The sequence below is a fragment of the Pavona decussata genome, unplaced genomic scaffold, assembly GCF_977016875.1.
Source record: "Pavona decussata unplaced genomic scaffold, jaPavDecu1.1 SCAFFOLD_72, whole genome shotgun sequence".
Lineage (NCBI taxonomy): Eukaryota > Metazoa > Cnidaria > Anthozoa > Scleractinia > Agariciidae > Pavona > Pavona decussata.
In genome coordinates this window covers 9,687-37,540 of record NW_028145491.1, presented here as the reverse complement: position 1 = coordinate 37,540, position 27,854 = coordinate 9,687, and the positions used below count along the sequence as shown (strand labels likewise).

Below are 27,854 nucleotides of genomic sequence, written 5' to 3'. Positions count from 1 at the left end.
ATACCCTTATTTGGATTGAAGACGATAAAAGCTAAGATGATAAAACTCAAATAATAATGCATGACATCTTTTTTTATAGTCAAGAGCACGTGTATAATACATATAGTTTACATTCCGCATGCACTGTGTTGTTCGGTCGTTATGAGTAATGACAGCCTCTATAGACATTTCCTTTGGTATCACCATTATATTCATGGTAGAATTTTTTTTTCACTAGAAGTGCCAAACAAGAAGCCATGTTAGCGATAACCAATGTCCTATCTTCGAAACCATATAGAGATTTTCCCACGCCGCACAAATGTGCCAACGAATCCGACCTATGCTGGACCCCTGGAGGTACCTGCAACATTTGTTTTCTGCAGGAACGGAGGCATTTTTAAGTGGCCCGTCACGCGAGCGTGACGCGCCACTTCATGCAATACCCGGATTTCATGGTGAATGGTCGTGTCGTGGTCGTCGGCAGTTCTTTGCCTGCAAGCCAAGGTGTGTTTAAGGAGTCACATGGAGTCATATGAAGCCCAAGTGGCAGGACAAGGCATATTTGTTTAATATATATTGTATGGACGAGTGAAGTGTCACGTCAGTGGTGAGGTTACAGGGGCACAGGACACCCAGGCGGTGAAGTCACAAAAAAGACCAGGCGGCAGGTCAAGGGATATTTTTCACTTATTTTTATTCAATATATATTGGATGGTGGAGTGGAGTGTGACGTCAGTGATGACGTGCAGGAGTACCGGAAGGTTTAATGTTTCAATGCTAAAGAACATTCTAAAGAACTATGAAATCCCATTTACAGCAAAGGACAGAAAGAAGGATTTGGTTCAGCACTTGGCTATCTTTGTTAAAAAATGTTCGTGTTTTTTATAAAATTATCTAGCTAAGAGACAGAATAATATTTAGGTACACTCAGTCTTTAATGATTGCCTTCCATGCAGCTACTTGTCGCTCTCGGAGATAGCAAACAGGAGAGCCGCTGAAAAGTCTAGCCCAAATAAAACCCCCAGGATACAAACAAGATAAAGAAAAGCTCTGCTAGCCTAGCCTTTTGTAGCGGTATGCCGGTCCAGGACGAAATTGTAGCTACAAAGTTTACGATTTTCAACTGAAAATTGCGAATTTTCGCAGTTTCCTGCATTTTCTTCTTTTTGCATTAGAATTCGCAGTTCTCACTGAGACCATTCTGACGTCTCATTTATTGCAAGTTTCGTAAATTCGCAGTTGCTGTTAAGACCTTTCTGAAGTCTCATTTCTATATATTTCTCAGTTTTGCGATATGTTTTTACAGTTTTTGTTATTATTTTAGTACAATACATGTTAGATAGCGTAAAAGGGTTAAATAATAAGTTGCCCCGCATAAACATGTATGCATTTGAAGTAGAAAATAAGCTACAAATAATCAAGTAATTAACAGTAAGTTAATAATGCCCTCCTTTTAAAAGTACTCAATAATATGAGTTCTATATACCATATTTGTAAAGAAGTATAGTGTATGTGTTCGTGGTATAAATGTAAAGTTTTTCGTATTAATATTCTTTCGGCGGCAAACATCCGAAAACGGGTTAATTTCGACTCGGTGAAAGGTCGATTTTCGGGGGTTCGGGGGTTGAACATTCGCCTCAAAATTTCGGGTCTTGTTAAGTTTAGAATCAAAAGAAATGTGTTTTCATTAATGTTATATCAACTTTGTCTGTTGCTGAAAATTTGAAGGAAATCAAACGATTGGCCCAGATTGACCGGTCGAATCTAACGCGGACTTTCTCTTAAGAGTGTAAGTGCGAAAAACCCTGTAAATATTTTTCCAGAAGCAACATACTGAAAACGAGATCCAGAGCCATAAAAAATGCAAGATAGATGAGATTATGCTTCTACATTCTTGATAAACTCAAAAATCAGTCAACTGGAAAGCTGTTTTCTCTAATTCGTCGATATAATTGAAATTCATTTTTCACTGTAAATAATGGTAATTGAACTGAGTGGAGTGCAATTTGGTCTGAAATCATACGCGTGATTTCAAAATAGAACGAGCGCGCAGCGCGAGTTTGATTTGAAATCACAAGTATGATTTCAGACCAAAATTGCACGACACAAAGTTCAATTACCACTTTATTACACCTATTTTGAAATCACAGAGGTTTATTGTCAATATTAATATTCTATTTTTGTTATTTCATTTCCATTTTGATGGGCTAAAGAAAGGATGCGATTTAGAGCAAAAGAAAAGGTGCAATTTGGGAATAAATCGCACTGTTTAGAGCCAATCAGATTGCAAGGATCACAAGTGCTTTCAAAATGGGTGTAATAAATTACGTTACCGTCGCAATTATTGCCAAATTGGGTAATGTCTTTCGCTTGATTAATTTATACTGCTGTTTCTCGCATAAACAATGCGGCAATAGCTTACATAGAAGAGAAAAACATTGATTTCCATTTGTGCTTACTTTAACTTTCTGTCAAAACAGTCACTGTCTTGACAGAGACCTTTTTCAGTTGCAGTGATTCCCCGCGGTCTTAGCATGAGGTCAAAAGGCTCGGAAGGCCGCTTTGGTTGCGTCATTTCAAGTGACACTACACCCCACTCCTAATCTCTTGCTATTTGGTCAAGACATTCCTGTGTAACGCAGTCACAAAGTCACCTTATGTCATTCGTGGTAAATTACGTTACCGTAACGTAATTCACATTGTCCTTTTTATCTTCTCTAAATATTATACAATGACAGTAATAGCAGAACTGCTATATCATTTTTTGAGTTCCTAGTAGGCAAGTTTCTTCTGAACACCAGTTACCGACTTGCTGTATTTTGAAACATAGTAACGTAATTTACGGTCCAAAAAGAAAACAATTTCGCAGTGTTGTCGATTTTCCTATGCATATGGCTTTTTCGGCTTAGCCAGTAAAACACCCACTTTGGGCTTCGCGGCAGTTTTCTGAGGATTTCCGAAATAAAATCCACCAGTACCTGCAAAAGTCACCGAGTTACAAGGGAGTTTCCACATTTACCCGAAAAATCTGCAGTGTGAAAACCCTCTTTCCTAGCTTTCTTTCAAAGATGATGAATGGCAGATAGCCATTTTGTGACCGAGTAAAAGAAAAGATAAGAAATGGGGATAACTAGAAGCGGCGCGTCACGTTACGTGACGTGACAGCAGCTTAAAACAAACCTTTTTTTGTGGGATCACATTTCAAATTTACTAAGGCCTCCCTATAAACGTATTTTTTCCCCTTGCCACCCTCAAGGGGTCAAGAAAGGACTTATTATGGGCGAACTCATAAAGCTATTGTTTAGAATTTTTTTACGTTAGTAAGTTTATAATTTATTGAACGGGGCCTGTGCGGATTCGCAAACAATTTCGCTATTCGACGTCTAAACATCACAGGAAGGTTTTGTTCGCTTTTTTTACCTGAAGTTTGGTCATTAAGAGGGATCACGGATGCAAATTCTTTAGCGGAAAACGAAAATACTGCAACCAACGACTACCTGAATCCGGAGAGGATCAGTTTCTACACCTGACACATATTTCACAGACCTGCTCCTGTAGATATTGACACTTACGACAGGTAGTAAGACTTCCTCCATTCCACTTTATCGTTGCCTTGCCTATTTTTCTCATTCATGTACACTGTGGATTTCCTTCCTTTACAGCAACTACCCACTGGGAGTCAACAAAGTGTAGAGGTTCTGATGATCTAATTTTCTGTTTTGCTTAAGTTAAAATGTTACTATCATACTCTCAACAACAGATTTTTCTTTTCCGATTCTCCTCTAACTTGTGAAAAGTTTAGAGGTGATGTAAGGAACAGTTGGCTCTTCAACTTCGCCAAGTGAGCCACAAATATTGAGTATGTATGTATATACCACTTATTAACCGAGAGTGAGATCATTACAGGGAAATCTCAGACCGAGGCCTTGATGTATTGACGGAGCGATAGCGAGGTCAATACATCAAGGCCGAGGTCTGAGATTTCCCTGTAATGACTGAACGGACGAGGTTAATAACTTATTTATTATATGGCCTTTTTAGCGCTATTCTTAAAAAGAATACAATAAAAACACCGGAAGTAATTTTCCACATCCGCTTGCGCGCGCAAGAGGTCATTTGAGGTCGTGTCCACTGAACCGAAACGAACCTGGCGATGTGATCGAAACCACAAGACACAGTTTCTTTGACAATGAAACAATTTTTGTCTTTATTACGTCAAGATCTAGGGCAAAATTAACCACTTAAATTTCAAAAAACACACTGACCTGTGTTTACAGTGTTTGACCCTTAAAAATTTTAGAAGCTATAGCATAGATGGGCCCAGTTTGTGATTGATTTTTGAACACGTGGGGAGAACTTGCAGTGATTTCAGTGACACTCGCGATGAATATTAATCTTCGTCGTCGCTCTCAGTAACACAACGGAATCAGACAGAAATCTCTGGATACTTCTCTACAGTCCCGTCAAAGTACTTGGCTCGTATTCCTCACCATTGGTTTTCCTTACCTCTTCTTTCCCAGGAGGTGGTCAAGTTCTTTCGGTAGTAAGTCCAAAATCTGAACATTTGTCTTGTTTATCTCGCCAAGAAAACGGTAAAAACACTTCATATCACTTGACGTTTTTTTCACAGTGTTTTCACTTTTCTGTTCTTAAACAAACTTTTGTATCTCCTCTTGACTGTTACCGAAATTTTCGTCTTCGTGAGTGATAACTTTGCTCATGTCGTTTTGCTCACTTTTGCCCTGTTCTTCCTCCTTTGGAAAATAAACCTCGCTCTCGCTATTGCTCTCTTCGTCGCTCATACTAAAGAAGTATCTGTATGCTAGCTTTTCTTTCAGTTATTGAAAATATAGTTGTACTTTGTCCATATTTTTTGTTGTTTTCGCCCACGCGCTCGTAGCTTTTACTCACAACTCAAAAGAGCCATCGAGCCGAGAAAAATTTTCATAATGCCTGGTCATTACAAGAAAATCTTGCCCGCTCAGCAGCTAATCAGAGCGCGCGTACTATTGTAGCCATATAATAATCAGTATTAATGCTTGGTAATAAATCTCATCATTTTGAAGAAAGAGGTAAAGTAATCTTTCATTATTTTAGATTTTTGTCTATCATACCTCTGGTGTGAGAACTGAAACATAAAAGAGGCGGGGCTCACTGTGCAAGTGTGTGGAAATGTGCAGTGATTGCATAATTTACAATATGCTAATTACGCTTGACTATGTTACACGATATGTACCAATTAAACAATATTGCGACACGTTACAGTTCTGATGTATATTGTCATGTACGGATGACATAATTATACTGCAGAGTAATGTGGTCAGCTGGGTTAATTCTTGGGTTGCTGGAAACACTTCAGTAAACAAAGGGTGATGATTTAGATTGTCTTCTTCGTAATGGCTGTTGCATACGCAGGGACCCAAGATCCGCATGAACTGATGCGTAGCTTTTGAGACACGCGGGAATGGTCGAAGTAATTTGGTAGTATTGGTGTTGTATTTGTCATCGAATTCTTGTGGTGAAAGACAGTTCAGCAAGTCTTGTACAAAAAGAACATTCTTATCCCGCCAGGTCTTCCAAAAGACCGATTTGTTTTCAACATATATCTCCTTGTTGTTCCACAAAATAAATTCGCGTTTCAATAGATCTTCGTAGTTGCAACGCAGCTTTTGAAAATATTCAGGGTCTCGGTAAAATAGAGGGATTCTGCTGTCTAAATTCTTGGCACTGTAATTACAGTTTAGTAGAGACAATGATAGATAGGGATTGCCGTCCAAGTTGTTGAGAACGAATTATTCTAAAATCACATTCGAAGAGAATATAGGCAATTTTAAACAAAGACTGCGTACAAGAGGCTACCCAGATAACCTAAAAGATATTAAAGAACCTCTCGGACGTCAAGCATCACGAAAAAATGTCGGCTTGACCAAACAAAGCGAAAACCCACAAGAGAATATTTACATGTATAGGTTGATTGCATGTGACGTAATGGCGACCATGTTGGTGGTATGGAACAATAAGATTTTTCTCCTCTGGGAGTTAACTTCCATTTTTATGCAAACTATGTGAGCAGATTTTCTTTTGTTTTCACCATCAACATGGCGGCAATGCAATCCACCTAAAGGTGGATTGCATTGCCGCCATGTTGGTGGACAAAACAAAAGAAAATTTGTTTTTAATTTTAGTATACCTTTTCTAAGAAACATTTGCATGTGGTTATTTAATTTGATTTTAATTTAATTTAATTTAATTTTACCGATAGTATTATTTTATTCAACTTTGTTTCAACGACAGACTGGCTTTCTTTTTTCATGATAAAAGAAAATTACCCACCTTTTAAGCGCACGGGGATCTTCTTGGTCTAATAGTTGCGACTTGTTGGATTTTCGTCGCAAAAAAAATGTTAGGAACTGTGTGACAATCGCTAACCTAGCCCTGCATTTCTTGCCTAAAGGCAGTGATTCCAACCGGAGACCTGTCGTTTTAGTAAAACGTTCTATTGCAAAAGAAGCCAAACGTTTTCCAAACATGACTTGTATTTTCTGTGCGCTTTTTCAACATTATTTTCTCGTGTTTCGCGTTCAGGAATCAACATGAAATAACTTCCAATGAATCATATTATACTTCACAGTTACTTCACAGCATTCTTTGGAGAATGATACCTTAATATTACTCGTTTTGCAACGATGCTATGAAAATAACAGCTTTTAAAGCACATCAGCTTTATTAACTTTGTTCACTCCTTTACATTTAAGTAAGTTTCCCAAGCTGAGGTGTTAAAGTCTGAAAAAATGTATTTATTATAACAACAGACAAATGCCCAAAACTTTGTGTAATAATATCTTTTAGAATCACCCAGAAATAACTTGAAATGCAGGAAATGAAATGTAAAAAATTGAAATAATGCTACACCCCTCTAGAAGCTCGCGCCCTCTTCTCTCTCCAAACCTTTTATTATTTTTTTTTTCACCTTCAGAGATTAGATTCTCTGCAAGGTCTATTGAACTCAAATCGAAAAACACATTAATAGACACAGATTTTTGCTCATAATAATTTAATTTTGTTCCAAAAATATAGAAGGCAGGTTTATATCAAGCACACAAAAATGTTAATATTCTGACTACGGTAAAAACCCGCATACCAGAACATGTGAATTAAGAACACCCAGGCTGAAATTTGGTAAAAAAGGAGCATATATATAATATATATATTTAGCCAAGCCTAAAAGCGGAGCTCCAATTTTTTTTATAGCATTTATAGAAATCTGCTTAGCGTATGAACGTATTAACGTTACCACCTACTCGCTCCAGATTGGCTGAGCACGCCAGTTCTACATTTCGTTGGTTTCTTTATTTTGTGTCCAAAAACAACGTGTTCTTTTAAGTTCTTTGGAGTTCGACTGTTTAAGCCGAGTTGTTTGTACCACAAATACATGGAAATCAAGTGCTGCAGCTAGAAAGAAAATTCCTAAACGTTAAGTTTTCGTGTCTTACAAGAAACAGCAAAATATAATTTGCGTCAAAGCTAAAAACTTTTATCGGATTGACATTTGTTTAGCTGAGAAACTGAAATCGGTCATGGCGAACAAGTGCTTTTACCTCGCGACTTCTTCTTACAACGAATGATAACCGAGCATAACAGTGTCCTTTTGATGGGAAGAAGGAGCAGGTCAAATTCAGTGGAAGAAATTACTCCGTAAGTTCCTTCTTTAGATCCACCGTTTGCTATTTTTATCAATCTATTTTCGCGGATTTTCAAGCGGTAGGAAGCTTCACAGCGCAGGTGAACAATAACCTGACATTAAGTTTTATCGTTGTTAGTTTACTCCTGAATTAAACTTATATTCTCTCTTCATTACATGTGTAAAATTTACAACTCAGTCAATATTGCTCCTACTGAAATCCAAATAAACGTCAAGAAAAGGAGAACACGGGGAAATCACTTTTGGTTGCTTGGCGCAGATCTTTAGTGTGAATATTAATCCTATCGAAGCGATTGAAGTATATTTGTAAAGCTTGAAACACGTAAAATAAAGAAAAAAACATTGATTGTTGCTCAGAAACGCATTAGACTAGTTAACAGCTAGCAAGTTGCCTAAATTGGTAGGAGTTGCGTTCAAGTTAACAGAGAAAGAAAAATTCACCGTCGTTTGCAAATGTTCTCCACAAATTCCTTAAATTAGGTCATTTCACGTTGTTGTTTTGCGGAGGACGGCAAAGAAATGTATCAAAATTTAATTGCGGAGTGATTGTTTTTGTTCAAATGTTGTTGCTGCCGTCGTCGTTGCTTAACAGGGTTCCCAGACTTATTTGACGCTCGGATAAAAATGTTTGAAAAATCATAACTCAGTCAATATCGCTCCTACTAAAATAATTCTGGACCTTACAAAAATTTCAACACTTTAACGCTTGGTTGTAGAGCGAAATATCCGAGCGTTTTTAAAAAAAAAAACTTGTGCGTGTTTATACAGTCCAAGCGCATGAAGGCGGAGCGGCGCAAATGCATTGCATGTACACAGCTCAAAAACAAAATGTTCAAAAAATAATTTATCTGCGAATATTGGTGGTATCATAGGTAAAATGTGTAAAGCTTGAAGCACATAACATAAAGAAAAAATATCGATTGTTGCCTGGAAGAAAGCATTTTCGTTTACAAATGATTTGTAAACGACCGTCGAATTACACGTCATGCTAATATTTTTGGTGTACTGAGAAACTGAGCGACCCAGGGAAAATGTTTGGAAATTCAAAACTGTGTCAATTCTGCACCTATAGAAATAATTCTAGTCTCTATATAAACGTTAACGAATGGAAAATATTGGAAAATAGTCTTTAGTGTTTAATAGAATTATTTTAGAGCTTTTAAACTTGCGTGCGTTTACAAACACATGAGAGCCATGTGGTGCCATGAAAACAACACGACCACGAAAAAATATTTTTCAAAACTGATTTATAATTTCTACACAAATATCGATGGAGTCGAGAATTTACAGTGCGTCGCACTGTAATTGACGATTGAAGCATCTGTCAGTAAAGCCTTAAACACGTAACATAAAGAAAAATTATCGATTGTTGCCTGGAAGAAAGCATTTTCGTTTACAAATGACCTGTAAACGGCCGTCGAATCACGTAAACATGATATTTTCTGCGAGAGCAAGGTAGCTCCCGGGGAAAAATGTTTGGAAATTCAAAACTGTGTCAATTCTGCTCCTTTAGTAATAGTTGAAGTATCTAAATAAACGTTAACAAATTGAGAATACGGGAAAATAGTCTTTGGCTTTTGGTACAATTATTTCAGAGCTTTTAAACTTGTGTGTGTTTACAAACACATGAGAGCCGTGCGGAGCGAATGAAAAAAAAAACGGTCATAAAACAAAATGTTCAAAAATTAATTTTTATACGAATATCAAAGGTATCGAGAATTTAATAAACGATTCAAGTATCTGTGTAAAGCTTGAAACACGTAGCATGATAAATTATCGATTTTTGCCTGGAAGAAATTATTTTAATTTACAAATGATCTGTTTAAACGGCCGTCGGAAATACGTAAACATGGTATTTTTGAGAGAGCAAGTTTTTAAAATAGCTCCCGGGGGAAAAATGTTTGGAAATTCAAAATTGTGTCCATTCTGCTCCTATAGTAATAGTTGTAGTATCTAAATAAACGTTAACAAAATGAGAATACAGAAAAATACTCTTTGGTGTTTGGTAGAATTATTTAAGAACTTTGAAACTTGCGTGTGTTTACAATCACATGAGAGCCATGCAGTGCAAATGAAAAGCACGGCCACGAAATATATTTTTCAAAAATTAACTTCTCCTCGAATATTAGTGATATCAAAAGCGATTAAAGTGTCTTTGTAAAGCTATTTTAAGGGGTATAAACGGGTGATATAGACAAATATGAGGCTTCTTTAAACTTACTTTTCCGGCCGGCCTGCTCTAACTTGCTATCCATCGCTCGCTTTCACGTTGAACTTTGCTTAATCGTCCCCGCTTTTCTGATTTCTTTTACTCTCTCTTTCTCTTCTTTCTACGTTTGTCAACATATCCAACGAAAACATATAAATTTACTTTGTATTTTGTGTTCTTTATCATTTCTGTTGTAAAGGCACCTCGCCATGCAACTTCCCGCCAAACAAACACGGGCGCATTAGCATTGTGGGATTGCGTACGGTCGGACGGTCGTACGAGTGGACAAGTGACGTCATAACCAAACCAAAATTTTTCGCTTTCACGGGTTACCAAATTCTCTTAGCTATGGGGCTCCGCGCCGCGCCTCCGGCGCGTGGAGCTCCGCTAAGAACACATTCAGCCTGAAAACTGGAAATTGTTCTTATATATAAAAACTCTTCCCTTTTCAGTTTAATAGAACAAACAGTGTCTGTAGCTTTACTGTGGTATTGCACTAAGATCCCTGTATAAATGCTAGTAATTTCACTTGCTTGTGCAATTTATTTTCTAATGTTGTGTGTCTCAAGTTTAATTTTCTCTCAAAGTTTTGTATTTCATCATAGTTAGTAAATCCCTTACATTCTTTTAGAAGTAAAAAATTAAGAACACTTAATAACACTTTCAGGCTGATTTCAACTAAAATACCCGATATATAAGAACCCAATCAGCATGAACCCCAAAAATGGGTGTTCTTAATTGTAAGCGGGTTTTTACTGTACCGTAAGGAAGAAGGGTACTTTGTTTGCACAGCTCATCCGTTTGACAAGACATACGGTGTAACGATGATTTAATGTTCGTCTCCCGACGCTTTGACTGAGATATCTTATCCATTGAAGCAATTTTGTTATTCTCATAATAATTGATAGAACAAAGAGCGACAGGAAAAACCTGAGAACGTTTAATAAACAAGACGGTGGTTGAGGAAAAGATGTTGGCAGCTTCAACTGAGTCATTAATCACCTTCTGAAATCCTGTTTCGCTTAGAATCAACGAGATTACCGTAAGCGTCTTTCATTACTTTCCTCTTGTTAAGTAAGTTAGAGAACTCCATAAGCTTCTCGACACTCTTCCTTCAACGTTTTAGTCTTTCGATGCGTTAAAACCGTAAAGCAGTGTGGCTTTTTATTTATTTGTTTTATGTGTTTAATTTAGAGTTCCATGTCTTTGTATTATAATTGTAACCAATTCTTTCTTGAATTGTAATCAGATAACAGACTTTTATGTAACGTGAAGCCTCAATAAATAAAAGATTGAAAACGATTGCCACTTATAAATCATTGGTCATAAACTTTCAGCATTTTTTTTTACTACAGTCGAACCTCCCTTTGCGACCACCTCTCGTAAGCGACCACCTCTCATTAGCGTTTTCACAAACGTTTTCAAGTCAAATCACTATAGATGGAACCTCTCGTAGGCGACCACCTCTTGTAAGCGACCAGCCCTCTAAGCGACCACTTTTAGAGATGATTGTTTAAAATTATCAATACTTTTGAGCCTCCCGTAGGCGACCACTTGACACACAATCTGCTGTATCTCTCACGGGCGGAAATTGAAAAATGTGTCGCTGTAAAATAGTTGCCACATCATTACAGCGGACGCCGTAAATCTCACAGTCGGAGCTACTGGTTCGAGTGTCTCCCGAATTGAAATAGCCTAGCACTGAAACAAAATTTTGATAAAATACACATGCACTATACTTTACACTGAAATAAACTTTAATCAGATTGAATCCCTTGTAGGAAAAAAAATCTCTTATCTCGTAAATAGCATGCATGGGTTCGATAACCACTGGCTAAAGGGTTAGGTCTCCGCAATTACCATATGTAGATAACCCGAGAATTAGACCCCCTGTGGTCTGACCTCTGGTAAGCGACCACATATCCTTGACATTATGGATGGTCGCTTACGGGAGCCATTCGACTGTATAACTCATTCGAAAGCCTCGATTTCGAGCTGTTTCTTGTTGGCTGTTTTACAGATTAAGAGCAAACGCTATTTTTGTACCCCAGACGACTTATTGGTAAGCGAAGCCCCCCAATGACAGACGACACGATGCACTACATATGATAAACTTGTCCAACAATAGAGATCAAACTTTTAATACAAACCATTACAGTTGACTGTGTTAACATCCTCGTTCCAGGCTCCCTTGATTCCGCACAAAGATGACGAAGGACCGATGAGTTGGTGGTCATGAGCACAGGAAAAGGAACAAATTGAGCCATAATCTTGACTGGACGAGTAACAGTGTGAAGGCGAAACACGCACACCACTCCCCAGAGAAAGTTTTTCACACTTGAGTTCTGTTATTGAGTTGTGGTTGTAATAAAAATTCAAACAGTGATGAACGAAAAGAAAAGGTAGGGTTAGTAGGTAAATTAAAACTGTGAAATGACGAGCTTAAAAATATCGAGATTACAACTCTTAACAGTGGGATAAGATTAAGGTGAAAGGCCAATTATTCGTTAAAGAACGGGATTTACCAGGTGTGGTATTGGCATCATTAGGTGAGTTAAGGGCTATTTGCACAACCCTACTAGAGACCGACTTTAGGCAGCAAGCCCCTGTACTTGAAATGGATCTTTTGAGATCAAAACTTACATTGAGAGTCATGCTTCGATTTACTTCATATTATACAATGAACAGGGTAACACTTGCGTTTCGATTGGTCTAGGGGCGTTTGCGATTAGCGTTCAGACAAACTAATGACGTTATTGAGTGGTGTGACCAGGGAACGTGATCAGAGTCAAGAGTCCAGTGATTGGTCAAAGAACTCAGTAGAGAAAGTTTTGCAAACTGCAAAACCAGTCAAAATTTCCGCAGGAAAGCCAAAAACGTCCTATGAAAATTGACCAGGTTAAGAAAAGGTAGAACTTTGTTGTGATGTGAAAACTATTAAAGGAAAACCTCGCCCAAATTATCGCAGATAGGAGTCTAGTAATGGCGGGTAATAACAAATCGCAGTGAAGCGATTGACATGCTGTTAGTTTTGAAATATTTCACATATTTTTTCAAAAAATTCCAGTGGTCACGCAAGGACAAGATGTACATCAATAAATTACTGTTTGTACGTTATTTTTGCCGGATAATTATAAAATTGTTGTTGGAAAACAAAATTTAATAATCTGATAAGTTTTGCATTGTTTTATATACCTTAAATAAAACAAGTCTAACTAGGGAGTGAGATGTAACCCCAAATTTGAAAAGGTCAAGTTGCTCGTCCAGATCTCAACCAATTTTTTCATTGCCAAATGGTGCATCTAGAACCAAGTATTTTTGATATATCTTACTAAGTAAGAACTTGGTTCAATAAAAAAGCTAATTACAGGCGTTAAAATCACTTTCGGGTTTGTTAAGCTGTGCAAAACAGGCAGGTTTTCTAGATCACAGCCTGTCAACAACATGCCGACTGTTGAACTCTTCGCATGTAAACACTTGAAAATGAAGAATTATTGGAGGCAAAATCTTGTCCTTGTACATCGAAACTTCCAATAACAGGTATGTTTGAGGTAAGATCTGTTATTTTACTGCAACATGTAAGAAATCTAGATTGGGTATAACATTTATAACAGAATTTAACAAAAGGGAATTTATTGTGTATTTTCTTCGAAATATTGCAGTGGTCACGCAAGTACTAGTCAACACATTTAAAATACATTTAGTTTGTATGATATATTTTCCCGAGAGAATGACAAAGTTATCTCTAGAATACAAAATGTAATACTTGAACCAGTTTTTCATTGCTCTGTATTGCTGTACAAAAAGACATTCACAGCTAGAGTGAGTGATAACTAATGCCACAGCAAAATTCGTAAAGGCCGATTGCCGTGGCATATTTTCCGATAACGCAACGTCAGAATGATCGACATATTTCATTATTGTACTTCACGCAACTAGTACGTTTTTCACTAAACAGAAGAGTAACATTATGAGGGTTGTCCAATACTCACCACTTGTTCGGGTCGTGAAAGTGCCTTTACCACTCGTACGAGTCGTGAAACAATTGTTCCACTGGTCAGTTTCGTGCAACTGGTGAAGTAGTTACATTTTCGTGGAATTACATGATGTTGCTTTAAAATTTTAGGGGCGGATGTGGAAAAATGCATCTCATTAGGGAGACTGAGAAAATATCAGTCCGTATTTGTAAGACAGTAGGGCCTTTGCAATCAGTTGTCGGGTCCTACGGGTCGTATGAGTGGACAGAAGCATTGTCGAGTCGACAAAGTGAATAGTCGAGTGGAAAAATGCATCTCATTAGGGAGACTTAGAAAATATCAGTCCGTGTTTGTAAGGCTGTAGGGCCCCAGCAGTCAGTTGTCGACTCGTACGAGCTCTACTGCCTTACAAACACGGACTGATATTTTCTAATTCTCCCTAATGAGATGCATTTTACCACTGGACAATTTACTTTGTTGACTTGACAATGCTTCTGTTCACTTATACGACTCGTACGAGTCGACAACTAATTGCAAGGGCCCTTCTGCCTCACAAACACGGACTGATATTTTCTTAGTCTCCCTAATGAGATGCATTTTTCCACATCCACCCCTAAAATTTAGAAGCAACATCATGTAATTCCACGAAAATGTAACTGTTTCACCACTTGCACCAAACTGACCAGTGGAACAATTGTTTCACGACACGTACGAGCCGTACGATGTGTAAAGGCAATTTCACGACCCGAACAAGTGGTGAGTATTGGACATGACTGATATGAGATAAAATTCCATTTTTTCCCGGCGCTTTGGCACATTTTCGAGTAGAAGGTTTTATTACACGTGGTATTGCTCTAAACTTCCATCAAACAAACGTTACGTTATTTTCATCTTTTTCCCAGGATTTCAACTAGCCCGTGTAGTCTGCCTGTCTGCCTGTCAATAAACGACCCTTATCGTAGCTAATTAAACAGCAGTCTTTTTTTGAGTATTTTCTTCCATAGTAATGAAAATAACATTGATTTAAAGCTGGTTAGAACGTATTCAACTTGTTAATAGATACATGAGTTTACTGAAAATAATCTCTAGATCCCAGGCGTTTTGTATCGGACGCCAACTAAGTTCAATCAAAGTGATACTATCGTTAACTCGTGGATGTGGCTGATATTCAGGCCATGTTCAATGCAACCAGACCCTGGCTTCTGTTGATAACTTTGATAACAGTTAAAAGGTCAAACTTTTTATCAGCCATCTCTTTTAATTAACAAAAAAATTCAAAACTTAGAAGTGAGTAATGAATTATGACATATGTACAGTTATTTATTTTTACAGTGCAATCTCAGTTATTTGAACCCTTAATTTTTTTACACTCCCGATTCTTTGAGCTAGTAGTTGTTAATTCCCTTGGATTTGCTTCAGTCAGATTTTACATCCTATTTTTTGAACAAAATTCAGTTTCCCTAGGAGGTTAAAAAAAATTGGTATTCCACTGTAGTGATTTATACAAGATTATTATACAAATGTTATACACCAAGTGAATTATTTCCTTTTACTTACTTTTGATAATCCAACAATAACTGTTTATTTTTTATGGGTTTTGTGATGTGAGTGACCAGTGCTACAGTTTTCTACACCTTATCACATAGTCTGGTATAACTTTTTCAGTAGTATAAGGAAAAACACTCATTAATATTTCCTTTTCCATTTTGTACAGAGTTTATGTAAAATATTCTTCATTTATATAAGAACAGTTTAAACCACTGATTGTTTGAAGGATAAAGTGATAAAATCCTTTTAATTTTCAATATTTCAAGCAAAGTATAAATTGTTCATTATTTTGTGAAATCTTCAGAAGAGGACTATGATATGCACACTCAACTCTCTTTAAGCACGCTTGTACCTTTTATTTTTTTTCTCAGAAAAACAGGATGATGAAATGTAATGTAAGGAATATTTTACAGAATGCTTATTTAATGATACATGGTAGGTATTTTGCTGTGTAAAAATGAATGGGACTTCTCTGATGAGGTGCTATCCATAAGCTGGAGTGATGAGACTGCAGCAGTGCAGTGTTCAGCAGTCTACTGACTTCTTTAATTCGGTTTTTGCTTGTAAGGACACAAGATCAAAGGGTTGAAGCAAGCCAACTACCTTAATTGAGAAATCAGAGAATAAAATCTGCAATGTAAATTTTTGTGGTGGAAGGAAACACTTAATTTTCTTCTCAATATTACCTCAGTTGGGAAATGTGGTTGATACAAGGTAAAGAAAAACTCTTTGAACTTGGTAGGATTCAAACCCATGACCCCCACGAGTTTGATCACTGATGGACCAAATGTCCTCACTAGGGCAATGCAAAATTTAAGTGGTTTCCTTCCAGCACAGAAATTTACACTCCATGCAGAGATAATTCTCCGATTTCTCAATTGTATAATCAGTACTGCACAGCACAAAATTTCATTACCCTTTAATTGTTGTGTTATTTCATTCTAAGTTAACTGTCTCATGTAGCAAAGAGTAAACAAACTGCTGGGGATAACTGCCTGATGAAGTTTTTTGGGTAACAATGAAGACAGTTAAGAAAGGGACAGCTGAGGATTTATACCCCAGTGCTATTTGATTTTATGTCAAACCAACTTGGCAAAGGAGAGAGAACCTTGGATCCAGGTCATCGAATGCACTCCCTAATCCAGTTTTCATTCTTACTAGTTTTCATACATATAAAGTAGCATAAGGCATTCACAAGCGATTCTTGTGTTGACTTTGCAATATCAAGATTAAGAGCCAGCTAATTACTGCTGTGGTTTTCCTGAACAAAACAGTATCAGTTTGCACTCCCAAAACAAAAGAACCAATGTGGTTCACAGGGAGTTTTGAAAGGTTCGTGCTTTTCCTTTCTCTTCCAAAACAAATGGAAAAATAATTAATAATTATAATGCATTCTGAGATTAAGTTGACAGCAACAGCGTCCACCGACAGAGCAAAACCCTTCTACTTTTAACATTTATCACACAAAAAAATTCCTTTAACACAACAAATCTTCTATATCTATTAGACCGGACCATTTACACACAGTGGCGCAGGATTAAAAAAATAAGATCGCTCCCAAACTTGAAAACGTCTGCAAAGTTTCCTAGCGCTTAAAAAGATCCTTACTATTTTCATCCACTGTCCTGATACAGGCTGACGTCTAAACACTGCTATTTTTATCCAATTCTCTACAACAAAGAAAAGACAACTAAATTCGCCCTTTCAGCCGCCATATTTTTTTTTAAATTTAAGTTCGCGCGTATGTAAGAGGAATCTGGGTACTAGCGCAAAGATCAAGCAATCACCAATCACCCTATTTTCTCCCTCGCTGTGGGATTGGCTATTATTCCACTTCCGGTTAAACCGGAGCGAGTGATTCATTTGCATACAGAAAGCCACTATACTCGTGGATGCTAAAGCATATCTACGAGTAAAAACCAATTGCTTAATTTGAGATTCCAACTACTTTGAAACTGAACTTATTTTTTTTTTTTTGCAACCGGCCCTCAAACAATCTTGAGTGAATATGACATTTAAAAAAGAGGACAATGAATGCAGTTAATACGGGGAGAAGAGGAAGCGGGGAAACTATTGTTTTATCTAAGAGGAGGGTGCCATGTGGTATAGAGACACAATACTTTGGTCTTAGAAGGAAAGGTGAACAAAAAACTTAAACAGAAAAAAGGAGAAAACAATATTCAAAAACCGCAATGGTCTCAGCAATCATCCTATCGCTGTGGCTACTTCAATTAGCACGAATTTTGAATTTCCTTCAGTACACACATACCCTTGTACGTAAAAGTTATTCAACAATAATCCGAAGTATTTCCGCACTACAGATGTCATTTAATAGTAACTGCAGGTTTCTCATGCTTACAAGAAAAACAAAGCAGCATGCCGTACCTCTAAGGCCTTTATTCGATTTACCGATGATGATGATGATAATGGTGATGATGATGATGATGATGATGATGACGATGACGATGATGACGATAATGGTGATGATGATGATGATGATGATGATGATGATGATGATGATTTTGCAATTGGGCCATTGTAGCTTGATCAGAAATATCACCGCTGTTTGTATTCCATCAATGTCAGTTCAGTGAACTTAACTTCATATGTTTAATCAACAACATCAGATAATCGATAACTTTACTAACACGCGCGCGCAAGGATTATTAACATTTCACTGCCAGTTTTGTCGTCAGCAAACACCTCCCTGGCATTGGGACCGGGATGACTGGAGCTGTCTTTTTGGCATTCACCCAAAGAAACGCAGATTGCTGTAATAGTACGAACTCTGACCGAAACCCCGGAATCGTCGTCTATCAAGGACGAAAACTGATGAGCACGGAGCCATAAATACAGTCGAAAATATATAGACACTGCAAAATATGACATCGCGGAAGACGAAATACAGTTTCTAGTATCGAGCAAACCAATCCAAACCAAGAACCGGTGTTTACCTACGCACATTGCTATTTGTAACCATTTTGCGTCATTGTTTATAAATAGCAAGTTTAAAATAGCTATGTGCACAGTGATGGCCATAATATGCAAACAATCTTGGTCATTTTCTGGCGCTCTTCTATCCGGATCGGATTGAGAAAGGTGGACTATTGCTCACATTAGAGGGGATGGTTCATTTAAATGCCTATATTGAGGCATTGGAATGGTAGCTGTTGAAGGTAATAATATGGCCAGCCTTGAATTAAAGTGAACGCATGATTTTCTCTACCGACTCTGATATCTCAGTTCTGTTTATGATATATAGTCTGGACCTGCAAATTGAAATCACAGATACCTCGTTCTTCAGCTTTTAGAATTCTCATCTTCGCTTGTTCAGCTCAATGTAGTGCCTGTCACGACATTTTAATGACAGTGAGGCAAACCTAGGATTTATAGAAACTGCAACTTTTGCGCAACTTTACTGAACCAGACGCCTTTTTCACGCAATCCGATTAGTAATTTAATGAAACATTATCGTCTGTGTGGGGTTTCAGATGCACTTTGATATGAAATATTTATCGATTTTGTTTCGTATCCTTCGCATTGTTGACGCTGGCGTACCGAGGAAAGCGTGACACAACACCTGAACTTTTCGTTTTTTCGTTTCCGATCGGTGATCACCAATTTGGAATGAAATTAATTTTTATATGGATAAACCCACCAACAAATGAGATTTTGTTTCCGAATAACAACATAGTTTTATTCCACCAGAAATGAAACATAAACAATAAATTTATTTTAAACTTGTTAACTTGTAGTTGCGTGACCACTGCCATTTTGAAAAAAAAAAACACTTTATGTGTTTAATTCCATCAACGCTTGGATTTTAAATTTCCCAAGCTGGATTTGTTATGTGTTGCAGTACATGTATAGAGGTTTCTTATTGTAAAATACTTGCTACAAATTTTCGATGTACCAGGACACGATATTTGTCCGCAAAGTTTCCACAATTTCAAGTGTCAACGAAAATGCTGAAAATAGGAATCTTCGGACTTTGAAAACTGCATGTAAATCAGAATCCTTCAGCAATATTTTCATAAGACCGTTTTCTCAGAAGGATGCCAAACTAAACTTCAAAAGATCTTTTTAATAAGCTAAGCTGTCTTCCTTCACGAGCGCTTTGAAAATACACCAAATTTCGTCAAAATTTAACGCCGGCTGCGACGCGATCACGGCATTTCACATTATGCCGGAATTTCGAAAACGAAAAATCTTTGGAAAGTTTTATCGTTATTTTCGTAAATAGTTCTCTTAAGGGATTCTCCTGACAAAATATGAGGAAATCCGAAATTTCAGTTTTGACTGCGAGTTCTCGACATTCTCAGGCAGCCGCTCTTGTAAATGAGGTCGACTATTTCGAGTGCTAGTCAGACCCTTTCAAACAACTGTATATTTGTATATTTTTGTATATTTCAAAAATGGATTTCCTGTCAATATTACCGTTTTTCGATCGAAATCATTAAATTGTCTACTGAGACAAACAGACTAGACGTCTTCATATTCCATGAGTGTATAGGAAGATGAAAGCGGGCCTGCCGAGCAGTGTGATTGTTTAATTTCAACTCGGGGAATTCAACTCTGCACAATTCGCTGATAGAAAGCTCGTAATCTAATTGCTTATAAAAATAAATCTTCCTTACCACTGATTTCGCAAACGTAATTGAGAGAACTGGTACAGCGCCAGTCAAACCATTTTGAGGAATAATTTCTGGAAGGAGTATAACCACTTAAATATACACAATCCCTCGTGCGTCCGGCGCCGTTAGGTTCTCCTTTGTACCAATTAGTGTAATCAGTGTTTGATTCATCGACCCACAGCCACCGTGACCTGTTCCTTGGATCCCTGTACAAACCAATCCATATGTTCATTGCTACTAAAGGGGCAAGTGCTTGTTGTTCAGCTTCTGTATTGAACACCACAAGCTTTGCTCCAGATTCTACACAGGTAGATTTCGCTGAATCCCACGGTATTCTGTTGTCCGAAAATTCGTAGCAAGAACTGTTGATCACTGGTACCCAGCCCCTCGGGCATGTTTCTAGAAAAAACAAAAAAACAAGGTTTCCAGAAATAATTTGACATCTAAATTTTAATTTCAGTCATACAATTTTAAATTTTCTCCTTGATACTATGCCTATATTTAAAAATGTAAGATTTAAAGAGAGACCAATATTGTCAATAAAATAAAATAAATAAATTTAATAAACAAACAAATTATGAAAGAATTAGAGAGTTTTTTGAAAATTCGTGATCCAGAAGAAAAGCGAGGTTATTATTAAATTTATACAGGTAGATACAACATTTATAACAGGAAGGCATTGGATCTACTCGCTGAATCAGGGATATCAACCCGGATTAACCTGATTGACTCAGATTCAACTAAAACGACAATATAAATTGTAAAAAGAGACATAAACTTGTTTTTTCAGCAAATTTCGTTAGTTTGTCAAGCTACTATTTGGTTTCTTAGTGGCAGGTTCCCAATCTACAATTTCGTGTGCAGCGTCTGGGTTGAAATAAGCAGCAGCAGCAGCAGAAGTAGTAGCAGTAGCAGTAGCAGTTACAGTAGGAGTAGCAGCAGCAGCAGCAGCAGTAGCGGTAGCAGTAGTAGTAGTAGAGTAGTAGTAGAAGTAGTAGCAGTAGTAGCAGCAGCAACAACAGCATCAATAGTAGCAGTAGCAGTAGCAGTGGTAGTGGCAGTAGTAGTAGTAGTAGTAGTAGTAGTAGTAGTAGTAGTAGTAGTAGTAGTAGTAGTAGTAGTAGTAGTAGTAGTAGTAGTAGTAGTAGTAGTAGTACTAGTTAAGTAGTAGTTAAGTAGGGAAAGCTTACCAAATTTTCTAACGGGGTCTGAAAATTTTGTCCACGTAAGGCGTTGTCAGCCGACTAAAGTTGAGCTTTAAGTGCAAAGGCTGTATGGGCTCTTAGCTAACATTGAGTGTGTTGTGTAAGACAAGTCTTGTAATGTTTTTATATCTCAGCTGTGATATTAAAGTTATCGTGATAACTCACGGGATAATATGTAGGGTTCATTTTCCTCAATCCAGGTATTAAAGTTAAACTCCGTGTATCCTGCCTGATTTCTAACCTTTACACCAACCTAGAATGGCAAAGAGCGGCGATAAATGAATCAGAACACATAAAAACACCTGAGAGCATTAAAAAGCTTCCACTGCTGAAAATCTAATCTTATGAGTTAATAGTTCCTCACTTGCTTAAGATGCCAGCTTGAACCTGATCCACGAGTAACCTCCACCCCCCTCGCTTGTCCTACGTCTTTAGCAGTGATGTCAAATATGTCAGTTCTAAAACAAACAAACAAAAAAACATCAAACTGGAATGACAACATTTTTCTCTCATCTGTGGTTTTCTACCATTGAATGACGTAAGAAGAACGTGCAAAAGCATAGACGTAATACGGGTTGTTCACAATGTTTTGCAAGACATGATAAACGGTCAGTTAAGAGCCGTTGTCAGTAACTTTCGAGAATCCGGCGACAGAAGCGAAAATTCGAATTTTTTTTTATTTGCCCCAAAAGACCCTTTTGGTGAACTATTTTCAAAAATAATATTCAAAAGTTCCAGCGAATTTTTTTTTCCGCAAAAATTAGGAAAGTTCGAAATCGGCCTCAACGTGCCCGATGGCTCGATTGAAATTATGCAAATTAGTATATTTTTAAAACTCTCGTTCAAGACAACGCAACGTTTTCTCGAGTTGACACTTTCACAATCGTTTTTACATCCCTTTTGCTTGCTTCCAAACTATATTTTATCTCGACCTGAACATTCTTTCATTCGAAGTTAGCAACGTAAAGAATACAATGTTTGCTATTTCTTAGATAGAGTGATTTTAGCCATATTTCAGATGACCATATCATCGGGGGTATACGAATATACTGGTAATGAAATACCTGTTTTGAACGGGTAATTTTTCTTATTTATCATGTTAAAATATTTAGTTTGGCCCGTGGAAAGCGAGCGCGCTAGGTCGAGATGTGTGGAATGCACTTTGACACAATTCGCCATTTCAGCACTTCATGTTCCTCCTGTAACTTTGCACGTGTCAATACAGTTCACGGAAGCTTTTAGATAAAAGCCAAGGTCTCTGGTTTCATTTCATGCTTTAATACACGTAAATAACAAGCTTTAAACTTGAGAGCTCCCCATATTAGCATTAAGTCATCAAATGATTCGTTTCAGGTGAAATTTTCGAGTTTATATTGAGCCGTTCAAGTGAGATGAAAGAGCCGTTCCCAGGGAAACAACTTGAAATCAGTGAAATTAATACCCTGTCTCTCATATCTTGCTACACTTCCAAACTACCGTTATTTTTAAGCTAGAAAGTGTAAATGCTCCCTTTTTACGTGACCTAAAACAGAATTTGCCTTAAATATTACGAACAAAGTCCACTGCAATAAAAAACTGAAAAAATCGCGCACCGACGTAAACTGTAAACATCAGCCGTTTCTCAACTCGCCACATGGATGAAACGCGTCCGTTATTGTTTTACCTCTGTATACATTTATAACCAGAAAGTAGAAACAAAAATTCTTCTCTATGCCCATCTGTATAAAAACACTTGCCAACGAAGCTTTTGTTTTTCTGTGTGTTTGTCGAAAATACTGAAGAATAGTGCAACATTGTTACTGACTGCTTGACTCATTCAATCACAACCGGATAACACGACTGAATACTAGATATAAAAAAATGCTCTTAATTCTCTCCAATCGTTACTCACATTATATCCGGCGATATCACATCCCAGAGGCAAGGCTGAAAGTTGTCTCAAATTCCGCATATTAGAAATTTAAAGTTTTGAACAACGCGAACAACTTTCATTGCGTGACAAGTGAAATGTGATACGCAAGCGCGCGAAAAGCACAGGAATAAGCTATGTCAACATTTGCGCTTGTGATGACAGTGCGAAAATAATTTTTGAAATTACAAGAAGAAATTAAGACAAGTCAAGGTCTGCAAGGTATATTTGATTGCCGGATTGAAACGAATTTCATGTATCCCCCGGGGGGGATTTTACCGAATTCTCATCAACAACAACAACAACAACCTTTATTTTCCTCAAAATAAAGCCGAAATTAACTAAAATGTAAAGTAAACCAATCAAGAGCTTTCGAGGTCTCGATGCGGTATTTCAATACTATCCTCAAACAAAAAGCTAATATATTTAGGAGAGTAAAGTTTTTCTTTCGCCATGGAACCTCTCCGTGCGGATCGATCAAGCTCAAAAAATGCGCAATATTTGCAATGTGTTACGCTTAATCAATGCAAAAAGGGCGTTCGCTCGCACCTATACAGGCACAAAAGATCCGGCCTATGAAGAAATTCAAGACGAAATAGTGTTGTTGCTGGAAAGGGCAGGTAAAGTGTTTTCATTTGAGTGAAACTAAGAGCATGAAAGAACATTTTATTTCCTTTTCTGATTTTCCCCTATTTTTTTTAGAATCGTTGTTCATCATGATCAATGTATGCACTGTGGCTTAACCTAATCCAAATGGAACTCGTAATTAAGTTATGTCTTCAACCAATTCCATATAAAGATCACTATAAATTGAATAATCACTAGACTCTGGTACACAGGCTCAAAAGATACTCTCAATGGCCTTTTCAAAGGCTGTTTGTGTGGTGGATACTCTGGAGCACGCTAGGAGGATTTAACAAAGACAACGTCAGACTTGAACAGTGACGGCCCGTAAGAGATAACACCGTCTTTTAGACCGAACACGAACATCTGAGAAATGTCAGTCGTGCCCCTTGTCCTTTGACACTAGTGCGCGCGCTAGAAAATAAATTAAGGTTAAACTCTTACCTTAAAATTCGATCAGCTCTACCGTCAGCAATAATGCAGAATAATGTTGTGTATTTCCGGTTAACATTTTATCACCATCATTGACTCATCTCAAACTGACATTAAAGCTACGTTAAATATTTGACTGCAATAGGCCTTATCACGGTTTTCGACGCCATTTTGAAGAGTAGGCAAACAGGCTTGAAATACCAGTGTTTGTATGGAAATTCGATGTCAAATAATTTTCATAAAATAATAAAACATTGCTGCTGAAAAATTCATGAATTGGAAACTTTTGGCGTTAGGAAAAGGATTTTAAGAAAAAAAATTGGAGGGATGTAACTGTGCCAGAGAGCGTCCAGTCGTGTTTTGAACTTTCCATACATTTTCCTGTATTTTTTTTCCTGCGAACTATTTTTAGTACTACAGTTCACGGCTGGTTCGCTTTATCCACAACTTTTGAGCATTGATCCATGGCGAAAGACAAACTTCACTCTCCTCAGTGTATTAGCTTTTTGTTTGAGGATAGTACTGATATACCGCATTGAGGTTTCAAAAGGTCTTAATTTGTTGACTTGATTTGTAAATTAATTTCGGTTTTACTTTTTCTGTAATGTTATTGATGAGAATCCGGCACAGACAATACAGAGTGAATCTCGGAGGAGGAAAACTACATGATTATCGTTTCAGTCCATTAAATATACCTTGCAAACCTTGACTTGTCTCAATTTCATCTTGTAATTTCAAAAATTATTTTTGCACTGTCATCACTGACAAGCGCAAATATTGACAAAGCTTATTCCTGTGCTTTTCGCGCGCTTGCGTATCACATTTCACTTGTCACGCGATGAAAGTTGTTCGCGTTGTTCAAAACTTTAAATTTCTAATATGCGGAATTTGAGACGACTTTCAGCCTTGCCTCGGGGATGTGACATCGCCGTATATAATGTGAGTAACGATTGCAGAGAAGTAAGAGCATTTCTTTATATCTATTATTCAGTCGTGTTATCCGGTTGTAATTGAATGAGCCAAGTAGACAGTAACAATGTTGCACTATTCTTCAGTATTTTCGACAAACACACAGAAAAACAAAAGCTTCGTTGGCAAGTGTTTTTATACAGATGGGCATAGAGAAAAATTTTTGTTTCTACTTTCTGGTCATAAATGTATACAGAGGTAAAACGACGGACGCGTTTCATCCATGTGGCGAGTTGAGAAACGGCTGATGTTTACAGTGCGATTTTTTCAGTTTTTTATTGCAGTGGACTTTGTTCGTAATATTTAAGGCAAATTCTGTTTTAGGTCACGTAAAAAGGGAGCATTTACACTTTCTAGCTTAAAAATAACGGTAGTTTGGAAGTGTAGCAAGATATGAGAGACAGGGTATTAATTTCACTGATTTCAAGTTGTTTCCCTGGGAACGGCTCTTTCATCTCACTTGAACGGCTCAATATAAACTCGAAAATTTCACCTGAAACGAATCATTTGATGACTTAATGCTAATATGGGGAGCTCTCAAGTTTAAAGCTTGTTATTTACGTGTATTAAAGCATGAAATGAAACCAGAGACCTTGGCTTTTATCTAAAAGCTTCCGTGAACTGTATTGACACGTGCAAAGTTACAGGAGGAACATGAAGTGCTGAAATGGCGAATTGTGTCAAAGTGCATTCCACACATCTCGACCTAGCGCGCTCGCTTTCCACGGGCCAAACTAAATATTTTAACATGATAAATAAGAAAAATTATCCGTTCAAAACAGGTATTTCATTACCAGTATATTCGTATACCCCCGATGATATGGTCATCTGAAATATGGCTAAAATCACTCTATCTAAGAAATAGCAAACATTGTATTCTTTACGTTGCTAACTTCAAATGAAAGAATGTTCAGGTCGAGATAAAATATAGTTTGGAAGCAAGCAAAAGGGATGTAAAAACGATTGTGAAAGTGTCAACTTGAGAAAACGTTGCCTTGTCTTGAACGAGAGTTTTGAAAATGTACTAATTTGCATAATTTCAATCGGGCCATCGGGCACGTTGAGGCCGATTTCGAACTTTCCTAATTTTTGCCGAAAAAAAAATTCGCTGGAACTTTTGAATATTATTTTTGAAAATAGTTCACCAAAAGGGTCTTTTGGGGCAAATAAAAAAAAATTCGAATTTTCGCTTCTGTCGCCGGATTCTCGAAAGTTACTGACAACGGCTCTTAAAGATTAATTATTAATTAACGTACCAGTTTGAATTAATTATTGCAATTGACGGTTAATCAAGGACAAACTGTTAAAGATGCCCTTACACGACAAATTGAAACAAGAGGTTTACATAACAACTACTTTTCGTGCAATATCTAATCTTGTTACTTTTAAGTGTGTTATACGTGACGACTCCAAGCGATTAAAGAACAACAATATTGCGCGAAAAGTTGAAGCTTTGTAATATTGACTAAATCACGATTTTCAACTGCAATTTCTCAATTTTCAACTAGATTACAAGTTCTTGAAGGTAACCTAACCCTATATAGATCCCCAAGGGGAAGGGGGGGGGGGGGGGAGGGGATTCTGCCTGGGGCGACTTTGAACCGTAATAACGTAATAAATAATTGTTTAACTTTGTCCTCTTCTCAAACTCATTAATAATTCATCAAGCCAAAACAAAGAAAATCACTACCGTGACCGTGGTTTGGATATGTGATCCTAATTACCATAAAGTTTTGTCAACTTTAGCCTTGAATTTCTCCAAGAATTATTGATCATTTGAGAAGCCATATCAAACACTCGAAAGTGTGTTTCATCAGACATCCAAACACCTCGAAGTCGTTTAAAAAAACTCGAAAGTGTGTTTCATCAGACATCCAAACACCTCGAAGTCGTTTAAAAAAACTCCGCTGCGCCTCGTTTTTTCAACCTACTTCTCAGTGTTTGGATATCTGATGAAACACGCTTTCTCGTGTTTGATATATTACTTCAAAAACTTGCACTTGATATTCTCAGCTTCTGGTAGTATAAGAATTTTAACAACACCATAGGAATCTAGAATCGTTCTTCAAAAAAGCATGGGTCAGTACAGTTACCTTCCTTTTTCAAAGTGTTTATTTGCATTATTCAGTCTTCTTGTCTCAGTAGAGCCTTTGTCTCCATATATTTTTATATCCACAGTTGCGTCCGTTCCAGCACCATCAATATTGGAGGTGTCCACGCGCACTTGATATACTGGAATGAAAAATAAGCATGTTTTACATGACAGCAAAGTATCATCCCAGGAAGGAATCTTTCTTTCTTTCCTATTTTGTTGTTTTTTTTTTTCAATCAGAAAAAATGCCGACTCCGGGTCTGGATTGGTGGTGGGGGAATAGGGTGGGCAGTGTGGTTGAGGGGATGGCAGTGGGGGGTTGGAATTAGGGCCCACGTTATGCAAGCTATACCACTTTTTATTTATGTTTCAAAATGCTTTGATAAACAGCTTATGCAGCAGAAAAATAGTTTGCAATACACACCTAACATAAATCACTTTTTAGGGTAAATTGAAATGAACTGAAAATTTATTTATCCTCGGAATCCCATTAATTTAAAAAAAAAATGGTTTTCATGGAAGCCGAGTAAGAAATAATTAAATTGTGATAGAATATTCACGTCTAAAATGTGTA

At 37.3% G+C, this 27,854-nt stretch overlaps 1 protein-coding gene across 1 annotated transcript in view; it reads right to left on the bottom strand.

Annotated features, from left to right (window-relative positions):
- Nucleotides 1-27,420, bottom strand: part of LOC146476760 (uncharacterized) — a gene marked incomplete at its 5' end in the record, with an annotated part of 220,663 nt that extends 193,243 nt beyond the window's left edge. Inside the window, 5 exons of the mRNA XM_085113862.1 lie at nucleotides 12,041-12,235; nucleotides 20,053-20,448; nucleotides 21,420-21,507; nucleotides 21,619-21,712; nucleotides 27,282-27,420. Of these exons, the coding sequence (XP_084969988.1) occupies nucleotides 12,041-12,235; nucleotides 20,053-20,448; nucleotides 21,420-21,507; nucleotides 21,619-21,712; nucleotides 27,282-27,420 (912 nt within the window). The remainder of the gene's footprint in view (nucleotides 1-12,040; nucleotides 12,236-20,052; nucleotides 20,449-21,419; nucleotides 21,508-21,618; nucleotides 21,713-27,281) is intronic.
- Nucleotides 27,421-27,854: the final 434 nt, after the last annotated feature.